At 42.1% G+C, this 14,553-nt stretch overlaps 1 protein-coding gene across 5 annotated transcripts in view; it reads right to left on the bottom strand.

The window, feature by feature from the left end:
* The window catches only part of LOC117148742 (partitioning defective 3 homolog), a 35,280-nt gene that overhangs the window by 3,949 nt on the left and 16,778 nt on the right, over positions 1-14,553 (bottom strand). For 2 of the 5 annotated variants that reach the window (XM_033316313.1, XM_033316317.1), the window contains exons 1-5: positions 12,599-12,697; positions 4,623-4,953; positions 1,049-2,743; positions 371-981; positions 22-309 (exon numbers count right to left, since the gene is read on the bottom strand). In XM_033316313.1, coding sequence (XP_033172204.1) covers positions 22-309; positions 371-981; positions 1,049-2,743; positions 4,623-4,805 — 2,777 coding nt within the window. In that variant the 5' untranslated portion in view covers positions 4,806-4,953; positions 12,599-12,697. Of the gene's footprint in view, positions 1-21; positions 310-370; positions 982-1,048; positions 2,744-4,622; positions 4,954-12,598; positions 12,707-14,553 lie in introns of those variants that run through there. The other 3 variants (XM_033316316.1, XM_033316318.1, XM_033316315.1) reach the window with 2 other exon arrangements.

The following is a 14,553-nucleotide window of genomic DNA, read 5'->3' as shown; positions in this document are numbered from 1 at the left end:
ATATCTAGTTATCAGACTCACGGAGACATCGGCTCGGCATCGTCCTCGATAAGCAGCGCCGTGTTGCCATGAGCAGTCATTAAGTGCAGCTGCGCCGGCGACCAGTTGTCATTGGTGGCCATGTAGTAGCTCTCGTTTCTGAGAGCTGCACTGCTGCAAACGGGCGCTGCTGGCAGTCGACGCTGCTGCTGTTGCTGCTGCGAAGGATGCGACTGCTGCTGCTGCTGGTGAGACTGCTGAGAGGATGGCTGCGCTGAGTTCGAGGAGCAAATGCCACCGGTTAGGCGATCCAAAACGGGATTGCTCCATCTGTAAGAGAATACGCTTAGTTGTACTAAGTTGTACTACATATGTCGAGTAATATACCCACCTATTCATCTCATTGCCAGCACTGCCACCACCTCCGCCGCCATTGCAGCGCTGCTCCCTCTTCTCCGGGCTCAAATATATGACCGTGGCTCCAGAATTATCGCTGGCATTTGAGCTGCTATTGTTGTTATTACCGCTACCATTTGAATTGCTGCCGCCGCTACTATTGCTATGGCTATGACTGTGGTCCAGAATGTCACTGGAACTGGCCGATCGCAAGATCTTGCGGCCTACCAGCAGGGTTATGGTGCCCGGATGTTTGCCGGGCGTGTTCACCATTGCCCGACGTAGTGTCTCCATGGCCTCGGCATTGTTTTGCCCGCGCAGCGATACTCCATTCACGCTCAGCAGTTGATCATTCATCCGCAAGCGACCATCGCGGGATGCAGCCCCGCCATGAATCACATTCTTCACGAATATACCCAAGTCACCGTCGTGCTTCATCAGTCCATTGCTGCCGCTGGAGGCACTCGATCCGGAAGCGTTCAGATTCGAGCACGTCTTGCCCTTCACACTGACCCCCAGTCCGGCCTTTTCGGTGTCGTGTACGGGAATGTGCAGGGTCAGCTCCTCGCGGGAGTGCCAACTGTTGCTGCTGGGTGGCAGGCTGTCCTGTGGGTTTAAGAATAAAACAAATTAGCATAGTACCAAATCCTGCAAAGATTGTGATTAAACTTACATTTGAAGCCGCCGACTCGCTGCCCGCATCAATAAAGTGCTGAGATTCATTTAGCTGCGATTGCTGCTGATGAGTGAACAGAGATCGTGCGCTGCTGGATTTCTGGACCGGAATGGGAGGCGCTGGAGCTGCAGCAGCAGGAACAGGTGGTGGAGCAACTGAAGGTGCCACCGCCACGCCAGCACTTTTCTCAGCCGGCTGGTCAGACTGCTCCGCCAACTCCTGCTGGCGGGAGACCACAATCCTTACGGTTGCTCCCGCTGGCATGCCCCTCAAGATTGCCACCACATCTGTTTGCGTTTTACCTGTCATTGGAGTGCCATCCACCTCGAGCAAACGATCACCGGGCTTCAGGCGTCCATCCTCGATGGCCGCACCTCGTGGCAGGATATTCTTGATGTAGATGGGACAGTGGCCACCGGCGGGATTATCGCGTGTTGTGACCGAAAATCCCAGACCGTTGGGTCCCTTCTTGAGCATAATTTCGATTTTCCTGCCCAGTTTACGGGTATTTGCCACTTGCAGCGAGGTGCCCACCGGCGCAGCATGTGGTTTGCGGGTGGGTGAAACCGTGGCCACCTCCACCATCTCGGCCACCTTGGAGTCACGCTGTTGGCGGCGATTGCGATCACCGCGCAGCACTCGAACTCTCAACTCCGAGCTCTCCAAAGCCCGTCGCAGTTGCTCCTGAACCTGTGATTCGGTGAGTCCTATTAGCTTAATGCCATTGATCTCCAAGATGCGATCATCACGACGCAGTCGTCCTCTTTCGGCTCGGCTGCCCGGCTCCACATGTTGCACCAGCAGGCCACCGCCATGCTCCTTGTCCGGCAGAGCAGTGAGTCCCAGCGGACTACCGTACTCGTTGATGATCAGCAGCATTTCACCATCCTTCTCCCTGATGGATTCATATGCCTGTCCCAAGGGCTCCTTTCGCTTGCTCTCCCGGGGCAAGGACTTGCTGGAGTAGGCACCGTTTTGACCGTGACCAGCATGATGACCACCCTGCTGATATGTCTGCTGGGCTGGCGGCTGATTCTGTAGTTTCTCGGCTGCCTCCATCCACTTGTAGCCATTGCCATCGCCCAGAAACTGCATTGACAGGCGACCGGATCGGGCAAACGGCTGATGGTTACCGGAGGAGGAGCCTCCATTAGCAGCATGGGGCTGCTGTTGATGTAGCAGCTGTTCCTTTAGCTGATGACTGGGATCGTCGTCCTCCTCCCACTGTGGCGATAACTGGCCACCGGCCTTGTCAAGAAACAGGCGCTCCGGCGAATCCCCGCCAGCGTAATGGGGAGCCGCCGCCGACCAGCGTTTGTTACTGCCCTCCGCCTTCAGGGAGGCCAGCAGATTGGGATCACTGCTGCGACGCACCATCAGTCCAACTCCGAGTCCAGCCATCGGTCCCGATGTGGTGCTGGTGACCTCGATGTGTGGCGTGGATAGATCCCGCGGACAGGTGGGCGCCTCCGTGTTGGTGGGATCGCGAAAGATATCCGGCGAACCGGTGCCAACGGATGAACTGCCCGAAGCTCCATCGCCGCCTCCTTGCGGAACTCCCGGATCCGGTCCTGGGTCATCAAAGTGCGCCAATATCTGCTCCCGATCGTCGGCCACGTCGCGGACACAATCATCCGGATCGAGGATGCCCGACTGTGTCTGCAGATGCGTAACGGTCACCCAGGAATCGGGCTGCAAGTGGAAAAGATAAAAAAAATTCAATGATTTTTGAGTTTATTATTATTGCTGAGCAAATTAAAATATATTTTATTAGTTCACATTATGGAGTGTGCACTGTATCTCCCCAGCAACGAAACAGTAAGACGTGCATCTCTTGCATCTGTTATTTCCATTAGACTGGGGGCCGTGGAAGTCGCGGAACTCTTTCCCAACATCCATCCATCCATCCTCCCCCAAATCTCGTAACTGCAATCTTCAATCTGGAAAGGCCAATGGAGGCGACGACGCATCGTCTCGCGGACTCGCTTCTCACAACCCATTTGCACCATCTGCACATCTGTGCTTCCGCATGGAGCAACCGCTACGTGTTGAGTCACTCCATCGCCACAAAAATCTCCGCTCACGTGGGCTCATCATCAACTTGAACTCCCTGAGCGACGCCTAATAAGCCTAATAAGACCACGACGACCTCCAGCGCCCCAAATTGCAATCTACTCTTCTCGTCGAGCTGAGCTGAGCAGCCAAGGAGCTGCTGGCGGTGTTGCTTTTGGCATTCCGATGGATTCCACAACAAATGCCAAATGCCGACCAACATCAACAAGACTCACTTGGAGAAAATTCTAGCAAGAACTGGAGGGAATTTTACAAATCTTAGATCAACATTCCATTTTCACAGGAACTCTATGGATTAATTAATCTAAACTGCTTCATTCAACCTGAGTTTATCTTTATGCTATTGATTTTTATCTTTTGCTGGTTTATTATAGTTATATAGTTATTGCAGATATTTTGGGAATTTTTGTTATATTTTTTTCTAGTGCATAAAAAACAAAACAATTGCATCATGGCTGAAAACCAGTCAAAAGCGTTGGAGGCTCAGCAAACTGAGACGAGCTGCAGAACTGGAACGTCGAACAAATCGTCAACTTGGCGCAATAATTTCGGCTATTTTTCGCGTCTTTTCCTTGATTTCTGTTTTCGGTTTGCCTTTGTTTTTTTTTTTTTTTTTTGTTTGTATCTTCACCTGGTTTCTTCGATGTCTTTTTTTTGTTTGTTGGTCAAAGAGCGCGCATTCAGACATTCTAAGTATCTATCAGATGCAGCACTGATTTTTGAGATACCGAATCGCCACTTGGCATGTAGAATAGAGCCTTAAAAATGCAGTTTGGGAACAGTGGGTTATGTAGACGAAATGAATCGATTTGAAATTTGTTAAATATGCATTTGCTTGGTGTTTGCAAAAGACAAACAACACATTATTCATTTCTATTATATGATTAAATCCATATTTTTATAAAAACAATCAATTTTTACATTAATAAATTTAACAAAAATTTTTGGACTCCTTTTTATTCAAGATTTCACTTAGCAGGTTAACCACCTTTGCCCCACTGTGCCTCATTGATTACACTTCTTTATGGTCATTTGTCAATGGAAATTATGCGGCAACGAGTCGATCTCATATATCATAAAAGATTGAAAATGCTATGTGGGCGTGGTCGCAGGGCAAACCAGTGTGGTATCGAACTGGAGGAATGCCAAAAGAGATTGTGATTGAATTTGGCATGTGTGTTTGTCGGCACGTAGAGAAATATATTTACAATATCTCTAATCTAATATTGCTGCTTTTTAAATATTAATTCACAATATACTTGATATGCAAAACATACTGTATTACCTAAAAATATTTAGATATAGTCTTATTTATTTTTGTGCTATTTTATACTAAAATAATTAGTGATAAATAATTGGTACTTGATTATTCGATAATCTTCTTAGGAATATGATATTTTGTTTATTTTGACGATTTTTCCCAGTGATCTTGATTCCAGTCTTTGAACTTAAACATTGCAATTCCTTAATATAGTATACTATATCGCTCGATCTTTACCTTCACACACGAGTAGGCCGACGGCGAAGGCGGTCGCTTGGGCAGCGTGAGGGAGTAGGACTTGTGTAGCTGCCCATGGGGAATCCCCTCCTGCTTGGCGGCCACCTTGTAGGTGTGTCGCCACCCGAAGAGACCGCCCAGCTTGTTGGCCAACGCAGGACATTTTGGCGGTACGTCGAACATGATCAAAATGCGATCTTTGGTATATGCTGATTGGTTAATTTTGTTAAATATATTTCGATTGATTCACTCCGCTTTGTTTTATTGTTCGCTTTTCGTTGGCTTTTCCTTGCAACTGCCGACTAATTTCGATTCGAGGAACATTTCACCGCTGTGTGGCATTTAAAAGGTATTTATTAGCTGTGATTCAAAGCTTAGTCACTGCGTTTGTGCCATTGTACTTATTATGATGATTACTATTGTTGTTACTATTTAGTCTACGCTCTTATCGGTGATGCAATGCGGCAACTGTTGAGTGCCGTCCTATCAAAAACGCTATCAAAATGCAGTGTGAATTGGCTGCCTTATCGGTGGCACACGGAAATGCTATCTTTGGCACACACACGAAAACAAAACTCGACTCCCGTCTGCGACATTGGAAATTGTAAGTAAGATATTGTGGCAGACGCCATAAAAACGATATGATTGGTACCTTCTCCTATGCGAAGGAGATTTGAATATGAATTCTGAGATTTGCTGACAAACGCTAAGCAAATAATTGCAAATCAGATATCTCAGATATATCTGATCAGTCAATGGAAGTTGTGTCGAGCAATAATAAACAAACTTATCACTTATCAAATTGAAAATAAACAAATTCCAGGTTTATATAGATGTATGTATGTCTGCAACCCGGTTTTTCATTCTGCACATTCAACAAAAATGTAACCCAATTTTTCCATTGGGGTTTACAATTATGTTGAACAAAAAACTAGTTTTTCGATTCTGAGACTCTTTGGCTGAAAGCAAAGGCATTTTCCCAAGCAATTTTCATGCTTGCACGGCTACCATTTTATTTCCCCCTTTACATACGACGATCGTGTGTTCGTGTTCAGGCATTTTTCCATAATATATATATATATATATATAAATATAAATCCATTAATATATAGATAAATCAACTGACAACGGACAGTTGCAACAGCAAAAAGGCAGTGGCAGCAATGGCGGCAAGTTGAACCCATTTCGCACACAAATTCGCTTTGATTATGCACCTGAGCAGCTCGACTGCCTCAATGCCGTGGGAGCGAAAGAGATGGATGGTGAGACACACCTGTAATAAGTACGACGTTCGGTTCGCAACGACAACAACAATGGCTCGCAGTTTTTGCTTTTTGAAGCGCCAACAACGCGCCGAAGCATGACAAGATATATCTCCCATATCCACCCAACCCCGCTCGCAAATGCGATTTATTTGCCTACTAGAAATTTTAGACACAGCAAAAGGCAGTCTCCTTAGTACAAGAAAATCAACTGACAAGCAGATACAGATACATTCGGAATATTTATTTGTTTACATTTATGTATATGTACATATATGTGCATATAGACTAGACCCCGAAATTCGCATAAACATTTTTCCAGGCCGAGCCAATATTTGCTTAAGCCGAAAATAAAACCCAAGTTGAGTGCAGAAGTAAAACAAACTCGCTCAATTCACTGGTTTGTTCTACACTGAGCAAAAAGTGGGTGTGTGATTATTTGATTTTATTTATAGCATTGCGTATCTTTCCAAATCCAATTCAAATGAATCGAAAATCCCTTGAAACAAACGTAAAAGTTATTCGCACGATCGTTTAAAGGTCACCTGCTTAACTCATTCATTACCATTCATGCCATTCAAACGAATGTAGTCATTGTGCAGAGTGAATCCATTCATTCATTCAGCCGAGCGTTCATTGATTGATTTATCATTCATTCAACAAATAATCAAGTAATTAGTAGCAGAATGAAGGCCAAGGGTCAATTTCATTAGGACTTTATAAAGATAAACATAAAGATAATATTATGTTTATTAAATAATCATTTATTACTTGCACTTTATAACTGCAAGCAATACAAAGATAATTCGCATGTGCTTTATAAAATAAAGTAACTTTAGCTTAATCATCATATTGCAAAGAAACAGTAATTAATTATTTAACTATGATTTTCCAATTTATGCCTAGTTTTATATTTAGCATCCATTTTGCTTACGAATCACGCACCAATTTGAATTATCAATTAGGAAATCCCTTGTTGGCTGCGCGATTCGGAAAATAAAAACGCTGTCTGCATAGAAATGGCATTATAATAACCCCCGACCATATATATCATAAATACATGTGCATATTATAATGGAATCAGCGATGCCCCTCCCTTGGGAAAAAATTAATTGAAAGGGGAAAAATGCTCGTAAATTAGCATAAAATGGGATCATATAAAGTTTTCTGACGCTGCCACGCCCCCCTCCCCAGACATGCAACCGCCCCCGTCGTCGATTCCTTTGTGCCTTTGCCAGCCAGCTTTCCGCTCGAGTTTTCGAGTTTTCAGTTTTCAGATTTCTGAAAGAGCTGTTGGCCATAATTCGCAATCAGGCCTTTAACAACCCACGAGATGCCGTGAGGTCCCAATCTCCATCGGTTGGGGGAAATGATGGGGTGGGGCTACGGATAGATGGGGTCTGGGGGGTGGGATAAATGTGAGTGCCACAAACGTGCAGGAAATATGCAGGAGAAGAAAAGAAAGGCCAAATTACACGCTGTCATTATGCATGCCATGCAGCAAAGGGCGGGAAAAAACTGCAAAAATCTGAAGAAAACCCCCCACCATAATGAAGTGTAGCAAACGGCAGAAAAGAGTGGAAAAATGTATGCAAAAAAAAAATAATATAAAATTAGATATAACTACGGCCAAGTGCAGGCACAAGGAGGCGGGCCAACGGGTCTGGAGGCGTGGCACACTATTGTTGATTTATAAGACATTATTGTTAACGCCGGGGCAACATAACGAAGACATACGACGAAAAAAAGAAAAGAATTTTCCAACACAATATTATTCGAAACTCAGCTCGTAGTTATTAATTAAGTATTATTTCTTTCCGTTTCAAACACTAAACACCAGGAAATAGGTGAGACCAGTTAAACGATCGAACTTTTTTCTCGCCCAAACGCGAACTTTCAAGATCCCAGAAAACTGAAAAAACAAGTGAAAGGAGAGAGAGGCGGCACCTTTTTTTTTTAGCAGGCAGCTCTAAATCAGCAAATGATTAACACGAAGAAAGCAAAATAATATGGCATCATGAAGGGCATTTGCACAAATGATTAGCAGATAATTGAATCCAGATCGTCTGTTTATGGTATTCTGTTGTTTTGCACCCATCACATACATATGCACATAGTGGGGGTGACAAGGGCAGCTGTGGGTCATTCCAGTTACGAAAGGTGGGAAAAACAACAGCTGCTGTTTCTTGGCGGGGAAAAGCTCAAAACAGCTGTCGGGAAATCCGAGTGAAAATGCAGTCGCCGCCATTTGAGGCTATTAATGTCAATTGCAACGCTTTCTAATGGCCACAGCCCCATTCGATTTGGCTTTCCCAATCACATTAGGCACTCTAATTATAATCAATCGCTGCGATATGATATGATAGTGAGATATATGGGATCGAGTGGGTGTCATCTAGTCACCCAGCGTATTTCCCATATGCCGAGGTCGCTGGCCCGCGGGAAAATATTTCACAATGGACGTGGAAAAAGAAAAGCCAGCAAAAGTGACACAAGCTCCGTCGTAAACGCCACTCTATTCCAGGTTGATGGCCAAAGAAAGCCTGCCATAATTACTCAAAAAAAATAACAGAAAAAATAACTGAAAGACTGGCAAGAAAAAGAGCTTGGACCTTTAACACCCATCATGCGTGCTTTGAAGATCGGGGGGAAAAAAAACGAAACCTTCCACCATATTACGGCTCATCAACTTTTGCTTTTGCTCTTTTCCCAGCTTTTACCTTTTTTCCTTCTGGCTTAATTACTGCCCAGGTAATTATGCGACACTTTAGTCAAGATCAATGGCTTGAGAACCGCGGAAGTTGATGCCAACACATCATTATAATGATGCGGGAACTTATTGGGAATTTTCAAAACTAAGCCAGCTAAACTAACATAATAAAAATAATATTATACTATTGTATTTTATTAAGATCTGAATAAAAGAAACATGAGTGATCTGCTTTAAAATGATTATTATTATGATAAGCATAGAACTGATCAAACCTTATGATAGCAATTACAAATAACTATATCTACGAGTTTATGTATTGCTAAAAAGTAGCTGCTGTTTTTTGTAACAATAAACCATGTGCATTGCTTATTTAAGTGCGAAAACTGGCATTTATATCCGATTGCCCGATTCTGTATATATGGAGTATCAATCTTCCTTAATTCTCGTGTAAATACCTAGCTGAATCACAAATTATATTTCACAAACACGCGCTTGGCTCACATTTCCGCTGATAGGTAAACAAATGATTACCCCACCCGTTTTAGCCCCAAATGCAAAAGTGTGTGAGTCAGGGCCTTGAAAGCAGATAATACCATTTTCATATAACATTACTCCTCCCCCTGTTGACATCTGGACAAATTGAGAAACTTACAACGTGACGCTTTGTGTGCTCTTAAAAATTGTTTGCTTAATGTACCCTTTTTCTTTGACGTTTCTTCGTTTTTTTTGTATGTTTGTTACGTATTAATATTAATTGCAGCTGAGCAGGGAAAAACTTTCATCTTTTTCCTAGCCATTTCTAAAATGGAGCGTCGTCGACAGCAACAGAGAGTTGAATACAGTGAGCAACGGACAAATGGTAAACAACAAAAGCCGCTTACAAACTTTAACTTTAACGTTTGCTCGTAATTGCCATTGCCGAAAAAAAAATATTTAAAAAGGAAGGAGGGTGGGGGTAATATCCCCAACCGGTTCGGACTCCAAAAAAGTTGACTGAACCCACGATGGCGAGGGAGAAGGGAGGATTTTTGGGCGAATGAGTAGTTGTGATTGAGTAACACGGATTTTAATTGATTTAAACGGCTGCGACTTGTGCTTAATTGCACGTGAAAATGCAGAGGATGTACGGAAGTTGGGGAGAAAAGTAAAAGCTGGGCGTACACTTGGAGAAAATGTATTACAAATACATACAAATAGGTAAATAGAAAAGAAAGTGCTCTCTTTTGAGATACCACCCATCGCAATTTATTTAAAGAGAAGACAGGCAATTAAACAAATATATATGTATATCAATTGTGGTTATTTGCCCACTTATCTTTTTTCTCAGTGTAATAAATATTTTAATGAGTGCTCTGTGCTTTGGAAACCCTTGAGTTAGCTTCACCAACCCGCATTACTCAAGCATTATTTAATATCTCAGTTATACGCATTTTATCTAACAAAAAATGGTAATGATAACGCAGCGAAAGAGACAGGCAGGCGATGTTGGACAGAGAGCGCAGGATGGCGCTAGAGAGAGACAAACACAACACGTGCTCGTATTTCGTATTCGTTTCAGGTCAATTGAGTTCACTGTCACTTTCACTCACTGTCGTCTGTAACCAACCAACAAGTTTATATTTATTTACTTTTATTTTTGTTTAAAGCCACTTCGGTGACACTACGGCAATCCAAAGCCAAAACAACAAATACTATAAACGAACAGTTAATCAAGCAGAGCCGGCTTTTAACTGTGCATTTCGATTGTTTCGAATCGTTTTGTTTGATGGCCAACAATCAGCGATTTATTGGTATTTATGCTTTGTTTTTCTGTCGGCACTGGTGCGGCTTTTATAGCAGGTATCGTTTTTATTTTGGAGAAAACCGATCAAACAAAACATTGCAATTCACAGGTATTGCAAAATTGCAAACTAAACCATAAAGTAAACATGTTAAATTTCTTAAAAAAAAAACGACTAATTTCTTGGTAAACTATTATCAACACTCAGTTCTCATCAGTTTTAAATTGGAAATATTATTTTAGAACCCAAGGTGGGTACACCCAATTTAATAAAATACTTTTAATGCAAATGTACAGGAAGTGAGCACCTGAAGCGAAGATTCAATAATTGAGTGATTATGAAAGAAAGATTACTAATTATAACCCCACCCATAGGGCTACCAAAATAGTTGTACGACCTATCCCGCTTTAGATTGCACTAATCGAAATTGTTTGGAAAAACCTTTTCGTTCCCAAAAACAAAGAACGCAGCGAACGGCCAAAATATTTTATCAATTCGAAACCACAACCGTAACCCGAAAGTTATTTTATCTGTGCAGAACGATAAGATTAACCCCAAGAATCGAAAGCAAACAGATTATTACTATATATGTATGTATACATATGCGCATGGTGGAAGCATTCTAGTGGGTCAGACCCACCCAATCGATGCCAAAGTCAGTGAAGGCCAACCACAAGCTTAACTCAAGCGGCAACTCCAACTGGTGGAACCACCCACCCCCTTCAGTTGGCCCCGTCCCCGGCCACGCCCCCCGGTTTTCCCGGCTTCCAACCTGCTCCGATATACCAAGTTGGAGTCGCAGTTTCAGTTCTCGTTCCCATTCGGATGCGGATTCTTGTTCTTTGCAGCATTCCTACCAAGTGAAAGTCGCTGGAATCAAGGCTATATATTCAGATACTTATCCACTTGCCACACAACTTCCTGCAAACCATAAAAGCCCATTAACTAGTTGTTAAACTTAAAGACGCACGTTCTATATCTTGGAGTTACATATTTTACGATCATGGCAACTAGCTAAGTTAGGATTATAGAATATTGCCAATATGGAACTGACACCTTCAAAAGCTGATAACAAATCTATTTAAATGAAAGGAAAAAACATTTTCAAGGCATACAATAGATTTAAATTCCAATCCCTTAAGATGTTATATAAACGAAAGTCAGGTATTCAATCACAGATAAAACTACAAAATCTTTTTTTGACACAAGAATATCAATTAGTGGTAGGTGTTGTAGTATCCCAGGTATTTCGAATTAACCTTAAGAATCTATTGATAAGACTGCTGGAAGAATGGAAGAACCTTTCCCATAAGCAAAGTTAAGTCATACAATAATCCCCTGGCAACCCAATCCGGTACGTAATATTTTCGTGAAACCCTATCGTAAAGTTAATTCCATTGGCATCATCATCACACCAGTACAAATGTGGGAATGTCTGCTTCTAATTACCTGCCGTAAAATCAACTGAAATTGGAGACCAAAATGGATTTATTAGCCTTCGTAACAAGGATGTGGATGTGGAAATGCGAAGGTAGACGAAAGAAAAATGTAAAAGGTCGAAGGATCCGATCCGATCCGATACTTCAAAAGAAGCCACCTAAAAGTTACAAAAATAAAAATGCCAAGGAAGGAACATTGGCCATATGGTGGGAAGATTCCCTACTCATGATCGTTTCCAAGTGCAGGTGCCATTAGCGAAATGGGCAAGGTTATACAATATTAAATTAATTCCATTTTACAATATAGAAGATATATAGATTTCTTAATAGAGAACCTTTTGAACTAGCAAACTTTCGATTTGTTCAGGTCATAACCACCTATTAAACTACTACATCTTTTGGGCATATGTTTTTCCCAGTGTATGTGTGTGTGCACGTCAAGACATTTCCTGCACTTCCTCGCTCGTCATGGGAATCTAAGCACAAGAAACCTTTTTAAGAAGAATCACCCCTAACAACAAGTGTTTGCGCCTTGCGCATATTTAAATAAGACACTTTTGCGCTATCTGGAATTTAATCTCGACTGTTTTTTGTCGTGGTAGATATATATCTATTTCTTTATCGGCTGCCAGCCAATTTTAGATAAACCTCAAATTCTTGCAATTTCAACTAAAGCACAAAGGTCTGCAAACTCTGTGTTTGCACTCTTTTTCTTTTGGCACTTGAACAAAACACAAAAAAATACGAATTTTTTTAGTTCTTTTTTATGTTTGCGTTATACTTTTTGCACTTTTATGCGAACCGTTAAAATAATTGTGTTAAACAATTGCGGTACCGACGGCGGCGGCCAGCGACGGCGACGTCCGACGACGACGCATTTCTGAAGCGAAGTGAAGTGCGGCCGCAAAAACAAAACACTCACGGCACTCACACACCAATCGCAGCCGCCGAAGAGAAAGAGCGAGGGAGAGAGAGCGCGCAAGATCGCGTGCACTCGGAAGAATAACGCGTGAGTAAACTGCATATTTTAAAGAAAGATCTCTAAAAATACAAATAAATAAAATGTGAATACAAAAACATAACTAAATTAACATTGTAGCAGAATACAATTAGAACTTGAATTCTTTTAAATTAAAAAGGTAAGCATTTTAAATTAATTTTTGCAGTGTGTTGAGAGAGCATACCATACTCTCTCACTATTTCACTATCTCTCGCTCTCTCTCTTTTCACCTGCGTTTGGCTTTGGCTTTGGCAAGTGCAGGCGGTGTCAGTGGCTCTCAAACTGCTTGCGACTGACCACCGGGCAAGGAAAAACAACAACAAATACTGCGCAAAAGAACTTTGTCAAGCGGAACGCAAACTCAAATGCGCAGAACAACAAAAAATGCAGCAGGAAAAGGGGATGCAACCATCAAAAACAGCAACAACAACAAAATTAGAAGCAACAAGTGCAAAGAATGCGGATATATCGCATTAAAAAAACTGCATATGCACAGAAAAATTTAAAAATCAATCATAAATACAAATAAAAAGTGTTAAATTGAAAATCAGATAATAAAAAAACTTGTTCACTACTTTTCCCCAAAAACTCCTCGATTAAAAACGTGAATTTCAATATTATTTACATTTTCATCTTAGGACCAAATTCATTATATGCGATACTATATTTCTTGGGCAAATTATTTAAATTTACCAAAACGGATCTTCAAACTAAAAAACCGTAATTACAGATATATTCCAGTTACAATATCCACCGAAGTAACCTGTGCGATGCTAGAGTCCATATACCCGGCGCTTCCTGGGCGGCGCTGAATGCAAATTTATGTGGAATGGGCGGGAGGAGTTCGAGGATGGGTTGGTGGGCGGAGGGAAACGCAGAGTTGACGCCAGGACGTCGTCGTTGGCATTGTTAAGCGGTGTACTTGCCGTTGTTGTTGGTGGCAGGAAGGTGAGGCAAGGCAAACTAGACACAGAATGCCATGAACGGATTGACGACGATGTCGGCGACGCCTGATAATGACGATGGTCGGATGGTAATCATCATCATTAGCTGTTTCCCTTTTCCACTTATTCTGGGACCAAAACATCACCACATCAGCAACAACAACAACAACAATAAGAACTACTACTACTACAATGGCCTGGCCTTCAAGTGCATTTGCAATTGTTAGTTAGCTAGGCATTTATTCCGCTTTTCAGCTGAAATTCTCGCGCTATGAAACCAAACGAACTGGAAAGCTTCCTTTTTCCACGAGCAAAGCAGCAACTGCAAATGAGGAGGAAAAACTCGACAACATTCGCATAATTAATGAGAGAAACGAAAGAGCGGAAAAAATAAATACATAAATTCAATTTGTTGCTGGACTTATTAGTACAGTATTATATGTTATATGGTAGGCACATACTAAATGTATGTTTACATTTTGTAATTGGTATTGGTTTGGCAATATAAAATGTCATAGAAAATGTCATATTTTCTTTTAGATTATGCTAGATACTAGATCTTGTGCTCGCTGCCTAGTGCTCACTGTACCCGATTTGTTGGTACCATTAGCGGCATAATTATGCATTTGCCCAAATGAAGAGAAAGAGTGAGTGGTCAGTTTTGTGTGAATTGAAGCCCATCACGTTCTCTGACTGCACTTAATTAATTCATTTCGCACAGGTTTTTCTTAGCCCGCTCACCACTCAATCAGGTGAGTCATCAATCAAGTCGTTAGTTTCCGTTCTTGAGCA

This window comes from Drosophila mauritiana, chromosome X (assembly GCF_004382145.1).
Source record: "Drosophila mauritiana strain mau12 chromosome X, ASM438214v1, whole genome shotgun sequence".
Taxonomy (NCBI): domain Eukaryota; kingdom Metazoa; phylum Arthropoda; class Insecta; order Diptera; family Drosophilidae; genus Drosophila; species Drosophila mauritiana.
Note: the sequence above shows the minus strand (reverse complement) of the source record. Positions and strands in the feature narration are given on the sequence as shown.